Source organism: Canis lupus, chromosome 3 (assembly GCF_011100685.1).
Source record: "Canis lupus familiaris isolate Mischka breed German Shepherd chromosome 3, alternate assembly UU_Cfam_GSD_1.0, whole genome shotgun sequence".
In the NCBI taxonomy this organism is placed as follows: Eukaryota; Metazoa; Chordata; class Mammalia; order Carnivora; family Canidae; genus Canis; species Canis lupus.
In genome coordinates this window covers 69491853-69519800 of record NC_049224.1, presented here as the reverse complement: position 1 = coordinate 69519800, position 27948 = coordinate 69491853, and the positions used below count along the sequence as shown (strand labels likewise).

The window sequence follows — 27948 nt, the reverse complement described above, 5'->3', positions numbered from 1 at the left end:
TTTATTCTCTTTACCCTTCTTTTCGCACAATCAGACTGTCCACTTAGGTGGGAAAAGTATTGCAGAGGGGCACTGGTTAGTAAAACGGTTAGTAAAATTACAGGATCCATGAATAACACTGCCTTGAAGTTAGCTTTGTTGGTGTCAATACAAACAGGAACTTTCTTCCACTTTTTAAGCTCCCTGCCTCAGAAGGTAGTGAGTCCTTATCCTAAGAGTATTCATGAAGACTCTCAAGTCTGGGGTTACAGCGACAGGTGGGAGCTTGAATTCCATATCTCTAAGACTCTAGCTTTCAATCTGTTTTATTGGTTTGCCTTGTTTACCATCAAAACTCTTGCCCAGGGGCAGCCCAGGTGGCTCAGCGGTTTAGCGCCTTCTTCAGCCCAGGGCATCACCCTGGAGACCCAGGATCGGGTCCCAAGTCAGGCTCCCTGCAATGGAACCTGCTTCTCCCTCTGCCTGTGTCTCTGCCTCTCTCTCTCTCTCTCTCTCTCTGTCTCAAATAAATAAATAAATAAATAAATAAATAAATAAATAAAATCTTTAAAAACAACAACAACAACAAAAACAACTCTTGTGCAAGGGTGCCTGGGGGGCTCAGTGAGTTAAGCATCTGCCTTCAGCTCGGGTCATGATCCCCGGGGTCCTGGGATTGAGCCCCAAATCTAACTCCCTGCTCAGCGGGGTGCCTGCCTCTCCCTTTGCCTCTGCTCCTCCCCCAAGCTCATGTTCTCTCTCTCTCTGTCTTGTTCTGCTCTCTCTCAAATAAATAAATAAAATCTTAAAAAAACCCTCTCGCCCAAGTAAATGAATATGAAAGACAAATTTTCTGAAGCAAGAGAAGAAATAGGTTATTGTCCGATAATTTGATTGAACCTGTGTCTCTGTGTAATCATAGACTTGTACAGTTCGTTTTACATGTGACAGGACACACAGCATTGCATGCTAGGGACCGTAGTGACACAGCCTTCTCTAATACTCTCAGAGTATAAAGTTTAATCTTGGCAATAAAACTGCCTCATAAAACTTTATGGGTAACAACTGAAATGTCCAACACCAAGGTCAAGATAAAATAAACCACTGGATAAAATACACGTTCACCATTCCTTATCCAAATGTCTTAGGGCTACGGACTCAGAATATTTTGGATTTTAGGAAAGTAATATTGTGTGTGTACTGATACTAGTAATTTCCCCCGTAAATTTTGAAGCAATGCGTTGTCATTAAACACACTAATATTTCTGCTGTGAAATATGTAGATATATTCACAGTAAGTGGGATAAAGGAAGGAACATGCGTAACTTCATTTTATTGCAGCTCAAGTTTTGCTGCCAAATTAGTTACAAATAGTTTTCAGTATTTTGAAGGCTTTGACTTTGGAATTATGGATAAAGGATTGTGAAGCTTATTTAAGCACTAGCCTTAAAACATTGCAGTTTTGAAGAAGACAATAATATGGGACCATGCTCATAACACAAAACAGTTTTACTGAATGAAGGAAAACAGTAGAAGTTTTAAACATAGATTTGCTGAAATTTGAAAATATTACACAAAGATACAGAAAAATGACTTCAGAAGCCTCCAGCAAAATCATGGTTATTTTTGTATGCTAGGATAAATGGTGACTTTTGTTTTCTTTTTTGTACTTCCACATATTTTCTAAAATTTCCATGAGGACTATGAATAATTTTAACAAGGAACAAAGCTAGTTTGCTGTCACACCTTTTCAGCTCATTTCAAAGTGGATGCTGCAGGGGTGCTCGCCCTCCACCAGTCTCCAGTCTGGGATCTCTGAGCGCATCTCCCTCTTGAGTGCCGGAAGCAGCCTGGCCAGGGCAGGGCATTTGCTTACTGGAAGGGCCCAGAAGCAATCACTCTAGTGACCTCCAACTCTTTCAAAACACTTAGAATTGTAGCACCAGGGTTCTTATCAGTTCTGTCCAGAATGATGAAGAGATCCTGGAACCAAACCCCAAGACCCCTTTAATCAGCCCCAATGTAGTAATAAGGTCTGTCTACCCTAACAGCACCAAGGAGTGGGCTTTACATACTTCGATTGATTGTTAGAGAAGCTGAAAGCTTTGTTGCAGGGAGACTAAATATGAAATAGCCTGCTAATTTCAGAAGTAATTTAGAACGATGACATCCAGACTCCTTAGCATTGGTGGTGCTTTCCCATCACTTGCTACATGAGACTAAAGTGGTCTGCCCAACATACAGCTTATATGGTTGGAGGGTAGGGACTACATCTTCCTCATCTTTATAAGGGAGGCACCTAGGTTGAAGCCCAGCACCGTGTATACGCAGTAAATATTTTTGACTGAACTAACATATTTATAGGGAAATACATATGCACATACTTGTGTATATGTACACACACATATGTGGATATATATGTATATATACATGTGTGAGTAAATGTGTAATTTATCTCTATATCATCCTTTCATTTGTGTTCATTCATTCATTCATTCATTCATTATAAAAGTGCCCAATGAGAGATAGTAAGGAATTAGCCATAGCTACAAAGACCATTTAGGATTCTAAGTTATAAAATGACAAGAAATTCCAGGTTACAGAGTTGTACAACCTCTCGGAGCAGCATTCTGCAACCCTAGCTGCAGATTAGACTGAGTTAAAGGGTTATAAATAAAGTCATTGTCCAGGTATTCTGATTCCTTTGGTCTGGGGAAGGACACTGAAATTGTTTTCCATTTGAGCCTCCTTGATAATCCTATTGTTCAGTCAGGTTTAAAATCTACTGCCCTGAGTTAACTGGGTTAATGATTTTCACAGAGGAAGGAGTGCTCCCCCAAGGCATAGCAGGACAAAATCTCTTTGTGTGTGTGTGTGTGTGTGTGTGTGTGTGTGTGTAGAGTCATAAATTTCCAAACTATCCTCACGCAACATCCTATCTGTGACTCCCTTCTCTGAGTCCTATCTTGGTGAATGCTGTAGCTGCTTCTTGAGAATGCCTGCGGGGAGACAGTTCCAGGGGCCACTGTTATAGTCAGGTGCATCTCAAACATTAATGTAGCTAGAAATCAACTGGGGAGCTTGTGAAAATACAGATGCTGATTCAGCATCCTAAGAGGAGAAAGAGAGTATTTTTGAAATTATGAAGATTCGGTCTGTCCTCTGTGAGCTTCATAACCCACACAACTTTAACACCAAACTCTTAAAGCTACCTTTTGGAAGTTTGATGAGATGCGATTGCCAAGAGATCAAGTGTCTGACTAAAAACCAAGGCTACCTAAAGTCCTCATGAAGTGGAGACATCTCTTTTCTTTATGGAGAAGACTGATGGCATAGAGTGGAATCGCAGGAGGAAACAGAAGCAGGGATGTGGGAGAGGGACTCTCAACCCCAGAACCAGTTGGAAATTCATAGCAGATACTGCTGAGATCGTCAAAGTAATCCCACAGTGCCCTCAAAGAAGGAGGTGGGTCTGAAATTGAAGCTTGCTATAGTGGGTTGAATGGCAGCCCTAAAATATTTCCATGTCCCATTCCTGGGCACTTGTGATTGTGACTTTATGAGGAAGAAGGATCTTTGCAGATGTCATTAAATTAAGGAGTTTGAGATGAAATCATCCTGGATTAGCCAGGGGGGCCCTGAACCCAATGACAAATGTCCTTATAAGAGGAAAAGGAGGGAGATCTGAGGCAGGCAGAGGAAGAGAAGGTACAGACAAAGAGGAAACAACCAGTGAGGGTAGAGACAGCAGAGTGATGTGGGCACAAGCCGACCTGGGGCTACCAGAAGCTGGGGGCAGGGCGGTGGTGATAGTGGTAGTGGTGGTCAGAAGGGATCTTTCCTTGAGGCCTCAAAGTGAGCCAACACCTTGATTTCAGACTTTCTAGCCCCATGAGCTGTGAAAGAATATATTTTTCATTGTTTTAAGCCACCCAGTTGGGTGGGAAGCAGATGCATCTGCCTTAATGTTCATTCCATGCCACAGACCATTTATTTGTTTATCTTACAATAAAGCTGCTCTTGGCCACCTTCGTCACTGATTATAATTCATCCTCTTTGTCAGGCTACCCTGGATCAGCCAGCTCTCGGACCTACCCTTGCCTCGCCTGCCCAGCCTCCTGTCTCTCTCAGTTTCCTGCAGAGCTGGGATCAACAGAAGGAGCACTGGATTGGGAGTCAGACTCAAATTCCAGCTCTGGCTCCTTTCCCACTTTCTGTGCTGCCTCAAAGGAGTCACTTGGACCAGGAAGCTGATGCTTAGAGAAGTTAGCGGTGCCTGCCCTCTGGCTCCACTCGCTGCCGTAGGATCAAAGAAAGGAAGGGAGTCCTGGCACCTGGCGCAGAGGAGATGCTCCATAAGCTAGATTCTGAGCCAGACGTGGAGCCCACCTGTGAATTGTGTGCCAGGAAGCTCCCACTGCACTTCTGTGGCAAGAAGAAAAGCAGCAGGCCTGAGCCTGGCTGTGTGTCAGGTACCCCCCCCCCCCGCCGCCACCTGTGGGCATCTGGGGTGCTAGAGCTGCTGCCTCTATGTCACTCTGGACACCTCCCCTGCCTCCAGCACCCACCTGGGAGACCCAGGCATCACCTGGTTACCCTGGGCTGTTGTTCCTTGGGCTGCCCCCAGCACCAGAAATCCACCCAGAAACCAGTCAGTCCTCCTTCTCCAGGCCACATCCTGCTTCCTGGAGAGGAGGTTAGGTAACTCCCCAAATATCACAGAGCTATAAAATGATGGGGCAGGACAAGGGCTTTACACTAGGTCTGCCTGACTGGGAAACTCATGCCTTGTCTCACACAATGACATTAGAAACAACAGTGCTACCTTTCCAACTGGCAGAATGTAGCCAATAAATAGATACGTAAAATTGATTTTAAAATTAGTACACCAAATTTTCTCAATATAAAAGTTTTTTTTGTGGGTGTGTTTTTCATGATAAATATTTCTTACAACTTGGAGGTTGTAAGAAAAAAATAGCAGAAAATAAAAAAAATAGCATAGACTTTTTTTTTTTTTTTAATTTGTTATAGACATCAGGACCAGGATGGATTTTTTTGCTGCATCAGACTCACATTAGAATATCCTAAACTGACCACATCTCCCCCGTTGGTGCTCCACAAAGAGATACCTTCTACCTTCCTGCACTGGGGTATGAAGCGATAGGTGATATTTTGGGGTGCCCTTCTGGCATTCTCTGGTATCTCGTCACTGTCCAGGCCACAACCCCATGCTGCGCGACAAGGAGTGGCCTGCCCACAAAAAACGTTGGCGCTATGGGAAACATGCTCAGTGAACCCTAACACACACATCCTCTCCAGCTGGGCCCTGAAACTGGAAATGCCCTTCCCACGGGGGCATGTTAACACCCTTCCTTCCTCCACCAGGAGAGGGGAGATTGGGACCCACAGTGACGTCACAGTACTTACTGTCTGCTCATAGTTCTAGGCGCCCCGCAAATAAGAGGGATCTTCAATTCAGCCTGTGGAAACGAAAAGTAAACTCGTTACTGAGCCAGACACATCATGTTTTAATTCTGGTGAACACGCTACTGTCGTTTCTTGTTAAAATGGGATATAGGTGCCAGCTTAGGGGAAGTGACGGGAAGAGAATCAATCCAGGTAGATAATTGGTTTATTTCTGGAGTGGGGTGTGGGGGGGTACTTTCCCCTGACATGCTGTCCTCTTTCTGTCAGGATCCATCCTGTCTGCCCCGGGGAGCTGAGCACACACATCCTGAGCCTGGTTTTCCCTAGTGTGCAATTGTGTGCTTCCCTTGGGCACCCAGGACGCGTTAGCCCCTGCTCAGCGGGCTCTGCTCAGGGCACCCAGACACGTGCAAGAACGATGCCTCTCCTTTCCAAGCGTGATTCTCCCTTGAAATATTTATTGGAAGCTACATTTCTATAGCGCTTCGCATAGGACCAATATTTTATTTGCGGCTGGTGTTCACCCATATAGGAGAGATTATTAACTCTGTTTACCATATAAATTAGCCACAGAGACCCTGGGAGTATTCAGTAGGAGCCTTACACCAATGATTACATTTAATCTTACACAAAGGCCCCGGGGGAGTATGGAAGATGTTGCCCCCGGTATCAGTTGGGGTTCCATCAAGAAACAGCATGCTCAAATTAGTAATTTGAGAAGTTTAATAAAGAGATGGATTAAAAGGTATGAACAGGATATAGGGAATCCACAAAGGAAAGTGGAGGACCTGGGGGTGCTTTTACCATGCTTGGTCCTGGAGGTTGCCAGGGAATCCAGGGGTCACTGGGACCCAGACACGGGGCTAGTGAGAAGGGTACTGTGGCTTCTGCAGTATAAGAGACACACAGGGAGGGAACACACAGTTCCCTGTGGTGGATGTGCAGAAAACCCCGTCTCACGCTTCTCCTGGCCCGAATCTGCTGCTGTCTCCCACTGGCCAAACTCAACAGGAAGCCAAGGGTGAGTTTCTCTCCGTCAGCCTCCTGGGACTCCCAGCTGACCGTAGCAGAGTAGGGAGTGCACTTCAGTGTTAAGAAGATTGAGGTTCAGGGTAGTTAACTTATGTGCCCAAGATCGCTCATGTGCAAGAAAAGCCCAAATGCACAGAACTCAAAGATGCCATTTCCTGGCCAGCCACCATATTACACCCCCAGTGAGCTCTAGGCACTTCTAGATCATTCTGCCACTCATCTGTTGGCATTTATCCATCCATCTATCTGACTGCCATTTACTGAAAGCTGACTTTTGCAAATATTGTGCCCAATAAGACACAGCCTCTGTCCTCAAGGCATTCCTAAAACTCAGTACAATATAGATGCTGCCTCTCTCTGTGATGGCTGTTATCAAAGTGCTTTGTAAAAACAGATGCGTATAGAACTAAACAAATCCTCTATGTCTTGGAGGACAGGAGAGTCATCACAAAGGAGGTAGTACTTGAACTGAGTCTTCTAGACTAATTCTACATCTTCTTGGTTCAGAATTAGAGAAGGTGTGCCAGGCAAATGCAGTGCCATCTGCAGAGAAATGAAGATGTCAGAATAGGTAGTGTTCCCGAGAGGCTTTGCCCAGATCGGTGGGACCACGAGGGTCAGCAACTTGGATGTTGATAGTATATGGAAAAGAACTTGGGAAGATCCACTGGGTTTTGATCGTTAGGGACCATGCATGACAAAGGATGGGCTTTCGGCTTCAGCTATGTGATCCTGGACCAGGAAGGGCAATGAAAGTTGGTAAAAGCCAGACTAAGCTCCAGGTGCTCAGACGTCCTGTGTGTGACTTCACAGCTGCTCGCCTCACCGCCTCACCTTCTGCTTCTAGTGAGTGGTAACAGGGAAAGGGGAGGGAGCTGCTGGGCTCTCATCCGCTGACAATCCTCTCTGGATGTGGTGTAGACTATCTAGTGCTTGGCCTCTTTGAACATTGTCTCCTCATAGAGGTGGGGGAAAGGGCTTGAACCTTTATCCCTAGAACACAGTCCCGTACTGGACGTTGAAGAATGCTCCTCAGTCCCCATGCTGTCATTAACTGGCTGTGTGACCTTGTAGGAATAGGTGGCGTCTCCTCATTTATAAATGCTAATGCCCACATCTTTCTTTTATTGTGTTGTTCTAAGTATGAAATCAATTGATGCATCTGAAAATGTTTTGCAAACTATAAGATGTTATGGAAAGATGCTTAGGCAATTAGTTGTATAACAAAGTAAAGCCTGTAGGTTGCTTTAACATCCACCGTGTTATATTTGGCTATCTAGGGTTATGTTGACATTGATTTTCGGATATTAATATTCAGAGGAATTAAATTACTTGATTATGGTCACTCAGGACAGATTCGCACCCCCTTCCTCGCATTAGGGCCACCCACCATTTAAATGTGTTGCTTATACACTCACTTCATTTCTTCGAGTGCATCAGAGAGCAGTGTTGAGATGGAAAAAGGAAGACAATTTTTATGGAGGGTCCATTCTGTGCCTGGCTCCTGGCCAGCTTTAGGTACAGAGTGAAGGAATCACAGGGTGCAGGATGGTCCCCTGCAAGGCTTACTGCCTTGGATCTGAGGCCTGGGGAGGTGGCCAGGGAAGACACTGCTTTCCAGCCTCACTTGGCACTCACTGTCTTGAGCAATGCATTGAAATGTTCTGCCTCAGTTTTTCACCTGAGAAATGATCAGGTTGGTCCAAATAGGTCCTTTCTAGCTCAAAGATTCTGTAAAATAGTTCTTTTTTTTTTTTTTAAAAAAAAAAAAAAACTATAGCTCTTCCATATTTGGTAACACAAATAGTCTTTAAAAAGTTGGATGTATGTAATTATGTTTCTCCCATTTTATTGTCTTCTCTAGTCAAGCTTCCTCCAGAGCAACATTGCAGAGGCTTTGCCAAAGCGCTCACATGAAGGACATCAGGAATGGACAGGGTAGGGACTGGGGAGGAACCCCTTAACTTTTGCCTTGTCCTTAAACCTTTGTGAATTATTTGATCTGTAACAGCTTGTATTATAAAATCTTAACAAGAGTTCAAAAAAGATATTACTAGCAGCTTTCAAGATATGTGAACAGCCTACTGTATAAAAAGAATTTTAAAATGTCATGAAAGGAGTCCAAACTTTCTAGCATTTAAAAAGCAAAATTTGGGGTCTTAGTGACCCACAACAAGCCATCCAAGTAATGGCATGATGTAATGGATGGCACTTTACTTATTTCTTTAAATTCTTTTTTTTAAGATTTTATTTATTTATTCCTGAGAGACACACACACACACACACACAGAGACAGAGACACAGGCAGAGGGAGAAGCAGGCTCCATGCAGGGAGCCTGACATGGAACTCAATCCTGGGACTCCAGGATCACACCCTGGGCCAAAGGTGGCGCTAAACCGCTGAGCCACCCAGCGATCCCTGGATGGCACTTTATGAGGCAAACAGCTCTTTGCTTTATTCAGAGCACCTAAGACCTGTCCCAGAATGCTCTAGTTCTATCTGATCTCAGTCACTTTGTAGAGGATGTCATGAGAATGAGATACGGCGAGTCAGACAGAAAGAATTTCATGTCCATAGGCTTCATGAAGGTGATATATTATAAAAAATGAGCATCTGTATGTGATGAACACCAAACACCTGTTAGGTGTCCCTGCCCCACCATGGTAACCCTGTATGGTCCATATTATCATTCTTGTTTTATACAAAACTAAACTGACATTCACAGAAGTTAAGTAACACACCCTACGTTGCATGTACAATAAGCTGGTGCTGCAAACCATTCCCCTTGGTGCTTTCTAGTTATATGTTGGGACAGCAATCTACCTGCTGTCAGCCTCAGTTTGCTTATCTATAAGGTGGGGGTAACCCAAGAGCTATGGTAGGGCTCTTGTGAGGATATCCATAGGATATCTGAGATATGGAAGGATAGTGATTGAGGCTAAGTTGAACTTTAAGATTAAATGTCCTACATGATTTTTAGGTTTTAGTCTTCAGAAATGAGAAGCACTTCCCTGCCGTTCATGACCACTGGTGGGGCAAACATGGGTTCTCACATCTGTCCGCCCTTCAGAATTACCTGGGGAGCTTTAACAAATATTGATTCCCTAGAAAGTTTGATCCGGTTGTTGTGGGGTGTAGTTCAGGTATTGATATTTTTAAAAATGCCCCAGGTATTTTGATGGCGATGGTGGCAGAAGGAAGTGGACATGAAAGCTTCCCTTCTGAGCTCTATCTGCCTGGTGCCATTCACTGGAATTTTCAGATTCCTGAGTGAAGTGTCACAGGAGCGCACTTCCACCTGCCTTGCTGTCCTGGGCTCATCCTAAATGGAAATTCAGTCACATCAGTGCTTATAAAGAATCCTCTACATGCTTAGAGTTATTTCTAAGTTAATTTTCAGTGAGATGTGTAAAGCAAATCCATCACGTCCAAACACTGATGCCATAGTTAACAGTGGGAAAGGCTTCTAATCTCACCAAGCAGCAATTCCTCTGTCAGGTCTTATCTATGGGCAATGAGTGAGTAAAACTCAGGCTCCCACATCTGTCCTTTGGGCTTGGATTTGTTCATGTGTTCTGTGAATGTTTATTGAGGTTCTACTATGCGGTGGGCACCATCCATCTAAATACGAGGAATTAGAGACCACAGAGCAAAGCCCTGCCTCACAACACTGGTTTGTTTTCTCCATGGTGCTGTAAGCGATTGTACAGAGTGAAATTAAATATGTATCTGTAAATAATAGAGGAACACACAGTGGTATTGGAATGCGGAGGAAGGCATGCCCAGAGGGGTTCAGACAGCTCCTACAGGGTCAGTGGAAGATTTCCTTACTCGTTCCTCTATTGCTCCTTATGAGTCACCCTGAGCCCTACTTAGGGCATAATAATGGAAATAAGGGGGAGACCCCTGCAGGCCATCAAGGGACTTCTGGAACTAGAGATTGTCCAAGATGAAAGAGCATCATTGGATGCTTGCTTTTCTTGCCTTACTCAGCAACCAGGAGAGGCTGCAAGGTGTAGCCAGGGAGAAAATCTCATGTGTTTGCACATTTATTTTTTATAGGAATTGGGGCATTTCTTTCAGTTTCTCTTCCTAGTTAGCCATAGAAACAAAGCCTAAGCATGGCTTTTGTGATCAAAGAGAAATGATCCTCAGGTGCCATCTGTCAGCCACAGCAGGGTCCTTGGTCCAAATGGCACTAATATGGCCAGGGCTGGCTCTGCGGTGGGATGCTGGCAGAAGCACATGAGGTTCTTGAGAAGAGACTACACTCTGCCTGCAGGGGCCCACAGTCAGGGAGGGGCCAGGCGGGAGATCCTGGGGCCGTGGGGAGTCCTCAGGGAGAGGCCACCTCTTTTCACGATGACTGTTTATTTCTCCAACAAGGAGAGATGTCAACTGTATTAAACGTTAGATGCCAGTGCAAATCTAATCCTAAATGCTAACCAACATGGGCACTATAATTGCCTGACTATGTACCAGGTTCCAAAGCCTCGACAAAAGAAACAATACACTTTTAATTAATTTTGACTTAGAAATCTGTGCTTTCATTTCACTGATAGAGTTCTCATGAGATTTACAGACACCTAAGGCTCTGAAGCTCTTTGGGATCCAAAATGAAGCCCAGTTTGAGAAACACTACTATACCCTCTGCTGCCTCCCATTAAAACTCAATCCACTGCTCTCAAGCATAAAGAAGACCCTATCAAAGAGAGGTGCACAGCATGGCTGGGATCCTGAGATTAGGGGTGGGGGTCCCTGCCCTAAGCATCCATTTTGGCCACATAACCCTACAATTTTGGAGGATCAGATGGTCCCAATTATTATATTCAATTAGCTTACTAAATACTTTGTGGGTTGAAATCATTTTTTAAAGAAGATAATGGATTTGATGGTTAAAACACATTAATATTTCAGAAAACTATTAAAATAAAGAAAGCAAGGTCCTATAGATAGGCGTTGGTTTAGAATTCCCAAAGAACACACATTAGATTTGTGCTTTAAAACCAGGATGGCTGCTTCTGAGCTTGAAACCGCCTGGGGTCTCAGTGAATATGTTAGGAAGGAGAGACTTGTTTTATAAATGGATTGGATTTGGGTGCGGATCTTAATCCAAAAATAATTAATACCCTTATGGTACCATAAGCAGTTTAAACAATTGGAAATATGTAAAGCAACAAATCACATTTCCTTGTTATCCTGGAGAACTCTTGTTTTCCATTGGGAATTCACCAGTGCTACCAAACAGAGCTTGCAAAGAGACATGTTATCATAAATATTTCTGCTGCATTTCACCTGAGCCCTGATCCGAAATTAATATTTTATGAAGGAAAAACAATGCTTTTACAGTGAAGAATAGTTTTTTTTTTTACTCTCAAATATTTCTCACTCATTCTTTGAAGATAAGGCTTATAAACATGCTAGCCTCTTTATTTCAAAGGTTAAGAAACATCATGCTAGTTAAATGACAGTGTGCCTGAACAGACACAAGAAATGGAAGAAGCAAACTATGAACTGCTGAGGAGAATAGGAGAGACAGTCAAGAAGGTGCAATGTAGCTCTGCAGCTAAAACTGGGTCAAGGCTGGAGAGGAGGGTCCGAATTAGGGCTTAATGCTTTTTCTCATTAAACCACGAAAACAGGAAAAGAACCCAGCGTAAAGTGCATACAGTACACATCTGATTCTCTACATAGTCACATCCGACAGATTCCAAATGATGGATGTCACTTTGAGTTGAGGCGGGGAAAGAGGGGGGTACCGTGTGAGTATTTTGAGGCAGAGGGCCAGGGAGTGCACACGGGTGTCTGTGTGTGCACGCTTGCATATGCTTTTAGCAAACATATTGAAATATCTGACTTCTCAGATGCAGGTGTTTATTAATTTGGTCACAATTATATACGATTTTCTTCTGTTTTCACACAAAAAATGAGAAAATTACATCTTAGAGGTGCTCAGACTTAGAGGAAGCTGTATGCTGATTGGATTTCTATTTCTGTACCCTGGTCAGAGCAATCAGCTACATTTAATTAAGTATAACATTTAATTTTATTGGATTTCCAACAAATGGAGGCATTTGGAGTCAAATGGATTGTTATTATAGATTTTTTTTTTCGAGGAACATGGGAGACTGCTTTCCTAGTTTTTCTGCTATTAAGTACAGGAATATTTAAAAAAAAAAGATTTTGCAACTGTCTTGGTAACAAGTTACTTCCCTTAAGTATCTCAAGACGAGGCGATGTGCACCTGCATCCATTTTTTTTTAAAATGATTTTGAAAACACCCTTAATGATATGATGCAATCTATAGATTTTGGAACATATCTCTCCTGGTGCATTTTATTTTCAAAAGACATCTCCTTTTCTCTTCTGCAGAAGGGATTTCCCTCCTTCTGTGGTAGGAATTTTCTCTTTCCTCTCTTTTTCCCCCCAATTTTGTAGTAAATAGTCTCTTGCTTTATCCTTTTTCTCACTCACTCATGCTGTTTCCTCACAACCATCTCTTCCTTCTGTCCTTTCCTTCATCTGTCTCCTTCTCCTCTTTCACCTCCTTCTCTCCTGTCCTTCCCTCTTCCTGCTCTCTTATCATTGAAGTGGTTTTATTGCTCAGATAAAACTAGACTGTAGCAAAAACAAAACGTAGATTATCGAGAGCCTGATCAGATGTTTCCATATTATTTTTTAAAGGTGTACTTATTTGCCTCAACCCATTTGAATTTGGCTCTCATAAATCATGGCAGGAGCACACTGATTAGGGCTGGTACTGCCAGGCCCTTATCTGTCTATCTATCCATCCATCTATCATCTATTTGTCATCATCTGCCATAATTTACAGGCCGGCCCTGGAGATAGGTCCAGTGACCCTACCTCCCTCACTAACATCCAAAGGCTGATGGTGAAAGTACTGTCATTCTTGAAATAGTCATTTATTAACCACCTGCTTAATAATGCTGGTCATTTTCAGAGGATCTGTTTCATAGTAAGGTGGGTCTTAAAGAAATTTGAGAGCATCTTTAAATCCAAAGATGGGGGATGAAAAGCCAGGTAATCTAATAGGCACTGGGCTGAGAGTAATGTAATCAACAACAACAATAATAATAATAACACTGTCTGCTGAATGCCAGAACCCTATGTAGGACACCCTGTTTACTTTAGATTTCATCCTACGGCAACAATCCAAATGACCCAGATTTTTCAATATCGAACAATTCTGTCATTTTGTTCAGCAAGAGTCCTCTTGAGCCAAATCTGTCTAGTGAACAAATGCACAGTATGGATTCAGATGAGGTCACTGCTTCCTTTGAAACTTCAAGTGCATTTAGAACTTAACCCCTGAATTGAGCTTCCTCCATATAATTAACTCTTTCATTGCCCCTCCTTTTATTCAGAATCACTCACTGGGCAAGATGGGAAGCAAGTCTTTAAGCCCAGGTATGGTGAACTATATAGAGCACTGTGCAACTTGACTCTGTTTCTCTAACTGGAAAAAAGGGGTTATAAACACTTACCCTCCTTTGATCATAGGATGGGTTTGAAGGCCAAGTGGGCTGATGGCAGTGAAAGTATCTTGTCAACTATAAACGGTTATGCAGTCTAGCTCGACAAGTAACTATTGACCAATTTCTAAATTTATCAGTACCGTGAAGGACAGTGAGGATTTGAAATTGGCAAGGAAACTACTCTAAAAGAACTTCTATGATTTTTAATTAAATATAAATAATTTCAGAGAATCTATACATTTGAGAAGTTGCAAGATATTACCAAAGCTTTGAAAGATGAATGATTAAAATAAATATGAAAATGATGAGATTAGCTTTCTGGAGATATCACCTTAAAATAGGACTTCTTTAGGTCAAAATTCTTAAAGAGAGAAAAGAGGCCAAAGAATCTAATAAAAGCTTGCCTGAATGTCAATTAATGGTGCTAAAAATGATAATATAGCCATTATCCTTTACTTTGCTCTTAATAATTTCCATGCACTATAGTGCATACGTAATTTTTATATACCACATCTCATTCCTCCCCACACATCCAGAAGGGTATTGCAATTCCATCTTATGAAGGATAACTTGGGATTCGAAGAGGTTAGATAACTTGCCTGAAATCATTCTACTAGGAAGTAGCAGTCTGAATCCAAACCCAGGTTATTTATTTCTCAAAAAGTGGGTGGAGCCGTGAAGTAGGAAGTGCTTGGGAACAGAAGTCGGAGTTTGGGATAGGGAAGTGTTCTAACAGGGAATGCCCATAGAGATGAAGCTCATCAGGAGATCCCTGGACAGGTCCTGGAGTAAGGGGGATGTGATCTATGGCCATCATAAGTAGTCATGGGGCAGACTGGCTCCTGGGTGCCTATCAAGACATCAGACCATCAATAGCTCAGTGAGTCGAGTGATTGTAATGACATAGCTCTGATTTTGTTTTCAGAAAACTACCTTCCAGCAATAATTTGGTGTCCTGCATAGATTGGTCTATTGGAAAGGAACTTACAACCCGAATACACTTTTAATACTTGAACCCTATCTATCACATAAGATAGATATATGGGTCAGAATGCCAGGATGAGATAACATCCCTGAATCCCATCAACTTTGAATGCCTTGGATGAAATCTGCAAAGCCAATGATTAAATATGGGTCCACAAGGATTCCACAAAGCCTTAACCCTCTCAGAGGTTAGGCCTGGGCCATTAGGCACCCCTCATATTTATCTCACACTAAGTTCTAAAGAAAACCCACCATAATGGAAGGCTGCGTCTTCGAACACATGGATATTGACTTTCCATGTCATGTTCAGATCTTTTGACTCCTCTTGGTTTAGATGGCAGGTAGCTATACACAGTGCCATTTCAGCACAGTAAACTTCTATTTTTCATGCTTAAATCTTTGGGAAATAATCTTTCAATTAGTATCGCCAATGAAATAAAATAACCAAGATCAAACACCAGTTTTACTATTTCTCATGGTCTATCTGAGAATCCTAAAATGCTTTGTTTAGTTTGAAGGAAAGTGATGCTATGAGCGTGACCCTGAACACGTTCAGGAGAAGAATGGATGAAGCATCTCACATGAAGTAGTAGCTTAGGATTCAGGTAGACCCAGGTCCCATTTCTGGCTTTCCCTGTTAATCACTGTATGAAATGGACAATGTAGGGAATCTCTCTGAACCTCAGCATTCTCTTGTAGAGAGGAAGAATAAATAAATCTACTAAAAATAGAGTAAACCATCATGATGATTCTTAAAGTATTCCATTCACAAAAGTAACAAAAGAAACAAAACCCACAAAGTATATTCCCACAATGATTTTTTCCCCACAATTCTGTTTTTTATGGTAATTTTTCTTTCTTAAGTTACTGATACTGAACTTATCTAAACAGACTTATTTCTTACACTTATTGATAATTCACAACATCACTGGACATTTTGTTTCAATCTGCAAAAATCTTAAACCTAATTTAGATTCCAGCAGTTACCTCTGTTTAATGATGTAACCCCTCTAAGTGCTGTATTTTTCTCACGCTAGAATGCGTAGGCATAGCCTGGAGGAACTGTCCAGACAGAACTCAGGTCTTGGTAGACCTTAGCAGTTGTCTGCAATGGTGCCTATAACTACTTTTTAAAAGTTATTATTGAAGTATAGTTGACATATGAATATAATGACTTTATGTAGTGGTGTTCATAAAAAGATACTTCTAGAGCAAGCTCTACTACTCACTGTGTGACCTTGGCAGCGACACTGCATAGAGGCCGTTTGTCCATTTCCTGAATGTCATTTCTGTGTCAGACACTGTCTGTACATTTGCTTCTCATTTTCACACCTAAAGTATATTATTTTACCCAGCTTTGAGTTACACACACCAGCAACAGCTGACAGAAGCTCAGAGAGGCTAAGCCACTTACCCAAAGACACACATGTCACACGTCACATTCACATACAGTTTTGACTGACCTCAAAGCTCCTTCTCTATCTATTTAACTTCTCTGAGTTTTAGTGGCAACATCTTTTAAATGACCCGATGTCATCCTGCCTACTTATTTATTTATTTTTTTAATAAATTTATTTTTTATTGGTGTTCAATTTGCCAACATATAGAATAACACCCAGTGCTCATCCCATTAAGTGCCCCACTCAGTGCCCGTCACCCAGTCACCTCCACCCCCCACCCACCTCCCCTTCTACTTATTTCACTCAGCATAATACCCTCCAGTTCCATCCACGTTGAAACAAATGGTGGGTATTTGTCGTTTCTAATATCCTGCCTACTTATTTAAGGCTACTTTAAGGTTATGCAACTGTGATATATTACTATTGTCTAGTGAGATGACTAAAATCAAATATTCATATATTTATATGTATTAATAAGTTCTATGTGATTATGGGCATGTTTTAGGAATAAGGTTAGTGTTGATTTGGGGTGAGGAAAGTAATGATGAGTGAGTCAACATTTATTGAGTGCTTACTAAGTGTTAAATATATATCATATTTCATTTAATACAAATAGTTTATTATCGAAGCTAAATAGTTTGTCCGTGCAAGTGTTAAGTGATCTTGGTCCATTTTAAAGATGCAGGAATCGAGGATTGGAGGAGCTAAAGTAATATGTCTGATCCAAATGGCAGAGTTTGGATTCTGACCAACTTGTCAGATGTTAAATCCCACTGTCTTTCCAGGACAGCACCTGACTCATGGCAGAGTGAGCTAGAAATAGGGTCCCTTGATGCTAAGGCCAGCGCTGGCCAGATGGTACAGAAAAGTGTAATCTTTGGTTTTAGAATGGTCTTGCTCATGGAGTCATCTGAGAAGGCTCCTTGGAGAGAAGAAAGAGAAATATCACTATTAGATATTTCTAACACTACTCCAGGAACAGTTTCAAGATGAACCCTAGGAAGCTGCCAAAAAACACCATTCCTCTCAGTCAGCTCAGGAGCAATCAGGGTACTTTTGAATTCTCTTAAGACAGTAGTGGCTGGACAACCTTGAACATTTACTCGGACCACTCAAGTTCTTCTGTAAACCGAGGAGAATATTACCTAACTCTCAAGGTGGGGTATGAGGATCAAGTGAGTTATTACACACAGACTGGCCAGCAAGAGACAGAGTTGTAAATGCCAGTTGCCTTTCCTCCTTCTCTGGGGCATATTTTATCTTAAGTTTCTCAGAGGCTTTCTGAAATTGTGTCATTTCTCTGGCAGACCTCCAATTGGCCTGACCTACTGCTGTCTTCCTGAGTTTTGAAATAACCATTCCCTATGGTTTGAGGGAGCCTCAGGGATCAACAGCATGGAGCAACATGATCGAGGGTCTACAATACAATAGAGATAAAGAGGATAATCAGATAAGTAACATTGGTACACAATAAAAAAGTCAGTATTGATAAATTATGGCCATGTCAATATCTTGTAAAGCAAACAGACCTTGATTACACTCTCTTTTCTGTCTCACTCATTTAGATTTTGTTTGTTTTCTCCAAGAAAAACCTGGCAGAGATGCCTCCTGGCATCTTGGAGGGCAAGCATTGTACCCACCTTCACTCTTACATTTGAGCTCCTCATCCTTGTGAGTGAGAGGATGGTCAGCATGATTCCAAAGTCACCCCAAACCAGAAAGGAAACGATTTCAATTTAGAATATTAAAAAATATATATCCACAGGGGCTTCAGGAGTTAACTTCTACTTTCAATGACCTATTTTGAAATGAGGCTGCCTTTCTAGGGGGCTGTCCTAATGAAGGTCAGCCAAGAAAGCCAGCAACCAGCCTGGCCTTTAGATTTTAGTAGCAAACAGTCAGGGGGTCCAAGCTCCAGGATGAGAAGATTGAAAACATCTAGTCTTTTAATTTTTAATGGGTAGGTATCTTGATTCTTTCTTCCAACAGAATGAAGGGATCTTTAAAAAGTGAGTTAAGGGAGCTGGCTTTCTTTATGCTGTTCAATGCTTTAAAGAAGGCCCAGCATTGGACATTATAAAAACTTTTTTTGCTTGGTGTCAGCTCTTTCTTAATGATCATTCATGCCAGTGAGATGCCCACCCAGATGGACCTGGCCTACTTAGTTTACCTGAAGAGCATGGACGTGCACAAGGTCCCGTGCTGAGATGTTGGTCTTCTGCGAGGAGCCCCTGTGGCAGCATTGCAGAGAACTCCAGGAGCCAGTAATCCGTAAGACAGTGAATTATTCTCAATGCTAAACAGTGTCCTTTAGCAAAAAGCTCCTCCTAGGTCTGTTTTAGGCTTGGTTTCCTGTGAAATGTGACCACAGATTAGGGTGTAGGACCTGTGTGTGGGTAGGACTTCCTCTTCAGTTGAAGTGCAGTATGTGAAGCCATCGGAGGCTAAGGTCTTCCAACCCAAAAGAGTGTCCTTAAAGACACATGGAGTCCCTCAGTGGCCCTTCACAATTACTAGAATATGCTAAAACAGATTTCTGAGCAACATTCAAGCATAAAAGATGGATTTTGCTAGTCCTTTTCACATGTACACTGAAACTAATTAATTATCTATCCTATGACTTGATGTTACCAGTGGCATCCTGAGACCACAAGACACATGAACTACATCCCTCAGGTACAACAGAGGGAGCACGAGAAATGCCTGGCTCTTATTCCTGTTGTACTAATTGTTAGTTTTATGATCTTGGACAATTTGCCGTTTCTCAACTAGCTTCCATGTTTATGATTGAGGGATAAAATTTTATATTTTAGAGCTGTTCCAAGAAATGAACAAAATAATGTACATGAAGACATGTACCAAGGTTTGGAGCACATGTTAGGTGCTCAGCATATTTAATTTCTCTCTGCCTTCCTTCTGGTTCATTTCAGCTGGAAGCAAGATCTTGCAAGTGCCTGGTGTAATCCGGCACTCGACACTTGACCTTCTGGTTTTATAGAAATTGACATTGAATTCTTTCTCTTTTTAAAAAAGATTTTATTTATTCATTCATGAGACACACACACACACACACACACACACACAGAGGCAGAAACACAGGCAGAGGGAAAAGCAGGCTCCATGCAGGGAGCCCGACGTGGGACTCGATCCTGGGTCTCTAGGATCACGTCCTGGGCTAAAGGCGGCACTAAACCGCTTGAGCCACCCAGGCTGCCCAAATTGATGTTGAATTCTACAATAAATCCCAACATCATTTAAAATAAACTCAAAGGTAGAAGTGTGTCTCTTCTTGGGTATATAAATCGGGTTTTGACTTAATATATACCCCAAAGGTAATGTTAAACTAAGCACTCATTAAATGTTAATTACGTGCCAAGAATGGTGTTAAGCACTTTGTAGGCATTATCCTACTAAATCTTACTGATAATAATGTGAGGAAAAGACATTTAAACCCCTTTTGTGATTGTGAAAACTGAAATTTAGGGAAATTCAAGTAATTTATTCACTTTATCAATTAGCTTCTGATGCACCAGGGGCTTAAAATAGTAGCCATTTTCTTGAGTTCACAATTGCATGGCTCATTTGGTCTGGGCCTGTGTTAGTTTCCTAGGGCTGCACAGCAAAGTTCTGCAAAGTGGGCGGCTAAAGCAACACAAATGCATTGCCTCCCAGTTCTGGAGACCAGAAGTCTGAATCAAGGTGTTGGCAGGATTCGTTCCTTCCAGGCCTCTGTTCCTTCCTTGTAGATGGTGGTCGTCATCTTCATGTTGAATTCTTCTTGTGCTTGTACATTTCCCTTTCTTATAAGGATACCAGTCACACAGAAGTAGAGTCCACCCTAATGATCTCATTTTTACTTGATTACCTTTTGAAGACCCTGTCTTCAGATAAGGTCACATTCTGAGGTGCTAGAGGTTAGGATTTTAACATACGAATTTGGTTGTGGGAGGCACAATTCAACCCATAGCAATACCTGATTATCTGGTCTTTGCTGGTTGGCTAGAAGGCAGCTGGAGAATGTGAGGTCCTTACATTGATTGTTTCTGTTGGTTAGCAGGAGGTCAGCCAGATGCCTCAGTTCTCCACTTGACTTGTTATCATCCAGCAGGTTAACTCAGGCTCAAATACGTGGTAGTTGCAGGGGTCTGGTGCAGCAGAGAGGGAAAGTCTCAAGGCTCAAATCTTTTCCAAGTCTCTGCTTGCATCCTGTTTATTATGGTCCCATTAGCCAAAGCAAATCCCATGGGCAAGTCCAGAATGAATGTGGGGGAAAATCACCCAAGGGGTAGGTACAGGGAAAGTAGTTACTGTGGCCTTCTTTGGGAAATAATCTAATACCCATGTTGGAATCTAGTTCGCAGCTGGACCACAATGGGAACTTAAACCCTGATGATATGAAAACCCCCTGCTTTTTACCAAAGAAGAATTGAATATAGTTTGGTATAGCAAGAATGTTGTTAATAGTGTAGATGGTATTCTACTCTGAGGGCTTGGGGAGGACTGACTCCCCTCAGGATGAGGTGATTTTAAAGGTCTTTAATGATGAGTTAGAATTTGTTGGACCAAAAGAGGGGAAGGGGGGCAGGGGAGAAGACATGAAGGAAAGAAGGCAGGAGAAAAAGAAGGAAGGAAGGGAGGGAGGGAGGGAGGAAGAATGGAAAGAGGTAGGGAAAGAAGCAGAAGGGGAAGAAGGGGGAGAAAAAGTCAAGGAGAATGTTCTGGGCCAAGGTGACTGTATATCTAAATGCCAGGGTGGAAGAGACAGCATATGTAGCTCACTGGAAGAAACTAAAAAAACAAAGGTGACTGAGAGGCAGAGACAACAAAGAGGGCATAGTGCAGAAGCAGCTAGAAAGACTGGCTGTGTTCTCTGAGTATGAGCCAGCTACCCACAAATTCCCATCCACATCTCCCTTTTTCTTGCTGTGCACCTTACATCCCCAGGGAGAGGACTAACTCACAGTCATCTTTGATTTGGATGATGATTTATTTTATGTTAATTGATTCATGAATTCTTATCTCCTGCCCACCACATTCTACACCCCACCTCCATAGTTTATTGGGTCCATGGATCCTGAGTCAACCTGGCGGATGTTGGGAAAATCCAGAGGAGTTTGGGTTTTAATGGCCAGATCAAAATTACTGATACGTGTCACTGAAAGTCTACCTGGCTTTGGGCCAAGGACTTGTCTCATATGCAAATTGGTGATGATAATATTTACCGTGAGGATTACATTGCTTGTCTCCTACAAAGTGTCTAGTGCTGTGCCTGGCATCTAATTGATATTCATCCCTTGTTTTTTTCTGGAGTGCTTTTGCAATGCCACTAATGCATTATAGAAGGCCACCAGAAACACTGCCTGATGGATAAGTGATCTACAACATCTGTGGACAAAGGATGCAGTGTATGGACTGAGCTGCCTATGGGTCTGAATGGGATATTTCTGTCAATACTTGACACAGTGAGTTTGTCTCTGTGGATTTCACTATCTGGTTAGTCCACTCAGGGTATGAAGACCTTGGGTAGATTGTATGGAAGAATCACAGGAAAAAAAAAAAACAGATAAACACATACACACACAAAACACAAAGCAGGACTTTCAAGACCTAATCATGTTCAAGGACCACAGTTCCTAGGATGAAGGGAAAGAAAGGTTTTACTGGCTCTTGCAGGCCCCTGCTGGGAAGCAGAACTGCAAGACTGTCGGGCTTTGGAATTACTCTGGCTTTGTTCAAATCCCTCCCGGGTCCACTAATTGAATGACTTCCAGCAAGTTATCTAACTTAACTGATTCTTTCATTTCTCACCTTTACAAAGGAGTGTGACACTACTAACCTCATAGCATTTCCAGTACACAAAATGATAAATTTACTTCATAAATGAAGGTAGAAGAGAAAGTGTAACTACATGTCAACAACCTAGAGCCCATTCAAAGAGTTCTCTAAATATTTTTTCAACCTGAATTTAATGCACATAAGTAGGAACCAAAATTCATATCTATACTTAAAAATTATTGTCTTAAACAATTTTCATTTTTGAGTAATTTTAGACTTACAAGCAATTGCCAAAATCATATAGAGAGATCGTGTGGAGTACCTGTCACCCAGTTTTCCCTGGAGAAACTGATTTCTTATGAATAAACGTTCTATACAGAAGCATTCACTTTTCTCTAAAGCTGAGGCAAAGTATTGGAGAGGGGGGAAAAAAGGTGATAAAGCCTGGCCTAATCACTTTCCTGCTGTTCTTGCTCTCTCGTTGGTTTTCTTTTGAAAAATTTTTTAACAAAATAACTTCAGATGATTAAAAAAAAATTGCTGGTCCTGGGTCAGCATCCTAATACTGAGTGATCTTTTGTCCTCCTTTAGGTGCCAAGTTCAGGCTTCTGTCACATAGCTGGTCTTGAGATGGTGTCAAGGCCTGGGTTTGACTCTGCAACTTGCAAATACATCTATAAACCCCAAAGCACAAGAGAGACTGCTCAACACCATCATGATAGGTGTGTTTGTTTTATAAATTCCGAGTTGAGGGTACTGTCTCCTATAATGGACCAAAATCCATGTACTCTTTATGAATTATACGAGAGCTCTTATGAGAATCCAGGTTAATTGGCACAAGCATTTCTGACTTTTTTATAGTTTAGCACCTATTTATGTCCAGGCCTCAGGCAGTTTGACTCCAGGCCCCGAAGAGGGGTTCACCTCATGCTAATTGCCTTTCATCTTATATCCTATCTGCTCTAGGAAGCACATTGTAAGCCTCTCTCCATTAGCTGTGTTCTGTCTCACACATTGCATGAGCACTCTGCAAAGGGGAATCTTGGCGTGAATGTGAGTTGAGTTCCGTGCTGTTTCAGATATGCTCAATGTCAACCGAGTCTATGGCTGCAGTTGGGCAATTTTCATGACTGCTGAGAAATAGCTTCCAAGGGAAAACCTCAACATATAAACATAGTTGATACTCAAACTCATCTGGTGTCTGGGAAGTTCTAGCAGGTGAGGTTGTTCCCACAGTAGTCCGTTCTTTCCAGAAATCACCTTTAAGCATCCCCCGCTCCCTGGCCTGACCACCCTAACACATCCTACATGAAGGCAAACCCCAAAATAGGCAGAACCAGGGCTTAGTGTAAAAGCTCACGGGTCAGATCTCAAGGGCCGTTGTGAGCATAACAAGGTTTCTGACCTTTGGATTTATTTTCTAGCCAAATTTCTTTGGAAATCATAGGGTGGAAGTGATAAGTACATGCAGAAAGAAAGAACTTTTCCCTTAAATCTCTGTTCAGGTTCCTTGGTCTCCTTTAATTCTTTATTCACAGAAATGCTACATGGTTTATCAATTAATGAAGATTCATTAAATACGAATCAATGCTTAATTCACGCTACTTTTCCCCTGGAAGAGCCTCATGGGGCTAACATTAAGTAAGACATTGTTCTAGGCACTTCACATAAATGCATGATTTAATTATCACAATAATGCCTCCATATTGGCAGAATTATTACTATTACCCATATGATAGAGCAGAGTCTCAACATCACCACCCTCAGAATCATCTGTCCCCACTGCCTTTACAGGCTTCCTCACAGCTTTGGCATCATGAAGACTCCAGAACACTAGTGTCTTGCCAAGGCTATGGAAACAAGTACTTGCAGAGGCTAGTGTACCTGGTGAAATGCCAGGGAGAAGGAAATATGTAAAAGAAAGTGCACCTCAATGACGGAATGATACAGGATAACAGAACAGAGAGTGGCCTGGGACATATGGGGTAGAGTTGCTTCATATAAGGCAGTGTGAGGTCGAGTCTCTGCAGGGATGACATTTACTCTGAGGTCTGAGTGAGGAAAAGGATCCAGCCAGATGCAGGTCTGGAAGGAAGGGATTTCTGAATGGAGGCAACCCTGTAAGAGATTGTTGAGGAAGAGATGAGCTTTGGGGGATGAACTTCATATGTCATTAAATCATAAATTCCTTGAAGATGGCTGTAGTTGCTTCTCATCTTGGAGTCCTTTGCAGTATCAAAATCCTACTGTGTCATCCAGAAATTCAGTGAAAGGAATTGGCTGTAAACTACACCTCTCATTTTCAAATGAGGAAGGGGAGGAACCTGACTGACCACCGAGGTGAGTCAGGAGAAGAACAAAGACAGTGATACAAGTTCCAGCTTCTCAGCTGAATCTTTTTCCAGTCTTGCACAACTATGTCTCCTGATTCTACATTTAAATGGCAGCCACAGTTAGCCATTTATCTTGAGCAGAGCCTTGTTTAGACAAATCTGGTGAGGAGTATGACATCATCCACACACACGCAAATCTGCTATGCGTTGTTTGCCAAACACTTTTGCCGGAGGTTAAAACACTGTGGTATTTTTAAACCATGCGGGCAAAATCACTCCCTCTCCATGCAGGGGCTGAATCGTTGCCAGGGTTGCTAAATTGGCAGGGCAAAGGGCCCTATGCCATCTGTCCTCACATTGGTTGAATTTAGGTCTTGAAGCGAGAATCGGATTAAGAAAAAGCAAACAGCACTAACTGCACGGAGGAACCCTTGATAGGTTTCACTTAGCATGTGGGATGAACTATACCGAGGGGAGACAGTGGGGCAAGGCAGGACTTAGAATAGAAGAGAGGAAGGAGGTGAAACTTAACACCAAAAATGGAGTTGGACCTTTGGCTTTTAAGTAGAGACAGGGCTTTTAGCCTCTCATTCTCTCTCTCTCTGCCTTTTTCCTTTTTACATTTTCTCTTTTCTAGAAGGAAGGAGAAGGAAGCTAAAATTGCTTTTCTGTCTTTAAGGCAAATAGGGAACAACCATAGCTGGTGTAAGTAAAGTAGCTATAATTTTTAGATTATTACCCTTTTAAAACATTATTGATTTAGTTTAGAGAGAGCAAGAGAGAGAAGGGGGAGGGGCAGAGGAGAGAATCCTCAAGCTGACACCCTGCAGGACTCGATCCCAGGACCCTGAGATCATGACCTGAGCCAAAATCAAGAGTCAGATACTTAGCTGACGGAGTCACCCAGGTGCCCCACTTTTCCTGAACTTTTTCTTCATTTGCATCTTAGTCTATAACACACCTACCACTCAGCATAACTTTTGAGACTAAAAACAGTTAAGTCACAAGTTCCCTGCAGATGGGAAACCACTGAGCAAGGACAAACCTGGATCTCTAAATTTTAGGTCACTTGCCCAAGCCAACAGTTTTTCTTTCTTGAAAAGGGGGAAACAGAGGCTCAACAAAGTAAAAGGTAGTGACTGAGTCCATAGTAAGCTGTCATGAAGCTGGCAGTTCTGTGACTTGGATTCTAAGGCTGGAGTTCCTCATACAGTCCATGCTGCCATCTGTGTGTTGGGAACCTTCTATGACTCCGGGGTTTTCGAAGAAGCAGCAGAAGCATGGTTTCTTAATGACCACACAAATTCTAAAGGTATTTTATAGCCACCAGAGGAAGACTAGTGTCTTTGTTAGTTTGGGCTGCCGTAACAAAGTGCCATAGACTGGGGCTGCTTATCAACAGTGGAGAAACTTAGTCCTCACAGTTTGGGAGGCTAGAAATCCTAGGTCAGAGTGCCAGCATGATTAGACTCTGGAAAGAGCTGTCTTTCAATTGTAGACTGCCAGCTTCTGGTTGTATCCTCACAGCAGAGAGAGGGAGCAAGCTCTCTTGTGACTCTTACAAGAGCACTGAACCATTACTGGAGCCCCTCTCCACATGACTTCATCTTGTCCTAATCACCTCCTAAAGGTGTCATCTACTTGTACCATTGCATTGGGGGGTGGATAGGATTTCAAAGTATGAATTTTGAGGGAACACAAATGTTCAGTCCATCACAACTAAGATTCTAAGAAGAAGCTTATAAAAATGAAAGAATTCTATGGCACTTTAGAGAGAGAACGAGGAGGGTGCTCCATGACAGGGCAGGGGGTGGGGGGAGGTTGTCCCTGTTGGGATCTGCCATAGCAAGCATCCCTGGGGACAGAGTAGGTACTCAATGAATATTAACAAAGGAATGATACAACCTCCATGGAGCCTGGGCTTGATCTGTGTTGTTTATGCTCTGTTCTGGCACCTGGAACAGTACTTAAGCAGCCTTGTAGGTTAGCAAATGGAAAAGAGAAAATAAAGGGTTAAATAGGCTTTTTAATTGATGCCAAATAACTTGAATACTAAGACTCCACAGGGTTAGAACTAGGTCCTGGATGAAGGCATAGTTCCTGTATTGATCAATTGCCGAATATGGATTGAATATTCTAATCAATCAATTAGGGGACAGGGTTTTCATTATAGGCTTATGAATGTATATATAATAGAATTTCAGTTGGGAAGTAGAACCAGTTCTGGGGTGTCAGGGTGTCTGGGGTGCTATTGGGTTTGCAAGACTGCTGCTTTATTTGGTTTTTCTTGAGCCTAGTCTATTGTAGCAATGGGTGTGAAAGGGATGAGAATGTGTAAGAAGCAATGTGATAGTGCTTCTGATGGTGTGGATGGAGAAAAGACTCAGGGGTGAAAGTTAGGTATAATTAAAGACTGGATTTTGTTAGTGACGTTTTGATTTTAGAGCCTGCTATGGGTTGAATTGTGTCCCCCCCTAAAGAGATATGTTGTAATTATAACCCAAGTACATCAGAATGCAAGCTTTTTGTTAGAAATAAGGTCGTTGTAGATGCAACCAATTTAAGATGAGGTCCTTTGGGTGTTCCTAGGCAAGATGACTGGTGTTCTTGTAACAAGAGGAGAGACACACAGAAAGGGGAATACCATGTGAAGACCCAGCCACACACTGGGAGAAGATGGCCATGTGAAGATGAAAGAAAAGATCCAAGTGATGTGGTGGCAAGCCAAAAAATACCTGGGCTGTTAGAAGCTGACAGAAGTAAAGAAGGATCCTCTGCTCTAGATTTTGGAGGAATCATAGTCCTACTGACACCCTGATGGGAGACTTCTGGCCTCCAGAACTGTAACAGAAGACATTTCTGTGGTGGTAAGCCACTTAGTTTGCAGTACGTGTCACAGCAGCCCTAGGAAACTAACACAGAAACATGTATTTATAACTTTGAAACATCATTATATTGCAAGACCAAGTTCCAAACCCCTTTTTATCTTCACCAAAAGAAAGTTTTTATAATGTGATTTTAAATAAATGATGTGAGGCTTTTCAGGAATACAAATATGATAGACCATATTTATATGTTGTAGGGGGGAGATCACAGCTTTAAATGCTGGTGTTTAGAGATCCTATGACTAGCAGCTATAATTTCTCTTCAATTAGCACTTGAGATAATGTATTCAAATCTTCTAGGCCTTTCTTCTGCCTGTCTGTCCTATTTTCTTGATATGGTATACCAACTCCTTCAGCCTCTGCTTTTGGTTATGGGGGATGTGGGGAAACCATCGGTGACTCATCCTCCAGGACCCTACCATTGCCACATCAGCCTTTGAGCAGCATAAGCACCTACGGCATAAACATAGTGCAATAAGCCTTCTTTTGCTGTCTGCACAAGATTCCCAAATTCCATTTAATTTCTATCTGACTGGGGGTACTGAGTGGAAGCCTGCAGCTTTTAATTATAGTACTAGACTACACCTTGGACAAGAAGGTGAGGAATACATTCACTCACACTGGTTGGATACCTAT

General features: G+C 42.2%; 1 protein-coding gene and 1 long non-coding RNA gene across 9 annotated transcripts in view; one reads left to right on the top strand and one right to left on the bottom strand.

Annotated features, from left to right (window-relative positions):
• CLNK (cytokine dependent hematopoietic cell linker) overlaps positions 1–27948 on the bottom strand; it is a 201857-nt gene that overhangs the window by 136021 nt on the left and 37888 nt on the right. For 2 of the 3 annotated variants that reach the window (XM_038533378.1, XM_038533381.1), the window contains exon 2: positions 5407–5459. In XM_038533378.1, coding sequence (XP_038389306.1) covers positions 5407–5459 — 53 coding nt within the window. Of the gene's footprint in view, positions 1–5406; positions 5460–18489; positions 18683–27948 lie in introns of those variants that run through there. The other variant, XM_038533380.1, reaches the window with a different exon arrangement.
• LOC102151549 overlaps positions 5117–27948 on the top strand; it is a 29902-nt gene continuing 7070 nt past the window's right edge. For 4 of the 6 annotated variants that reach the window (XR_005357249.1, XR_005357248.1, XR_005357245.1 and 1 more), the window contains exons 1-6: positions 5117–5598; positions 8303–8376; positions 17627–18590; positions 21630–21781; positions 22686–22816; positions 27017–27294. This is a non-coding gene — a long non-coding RNA (uncharacterized LOC102151549). Of the gene's footprint in view, positions 5599–6319; positions 6428–7157; positions 7285–8302; positions 8377–17626; positions 18591–21629; positions 21782–22685; positions 22817–27016; positions 27295–27948 lie in introns of those variants that run through there. The other 2 variants (XR_005357247.1, XR_005357246.1) reach the window with 2 other exon arrangements.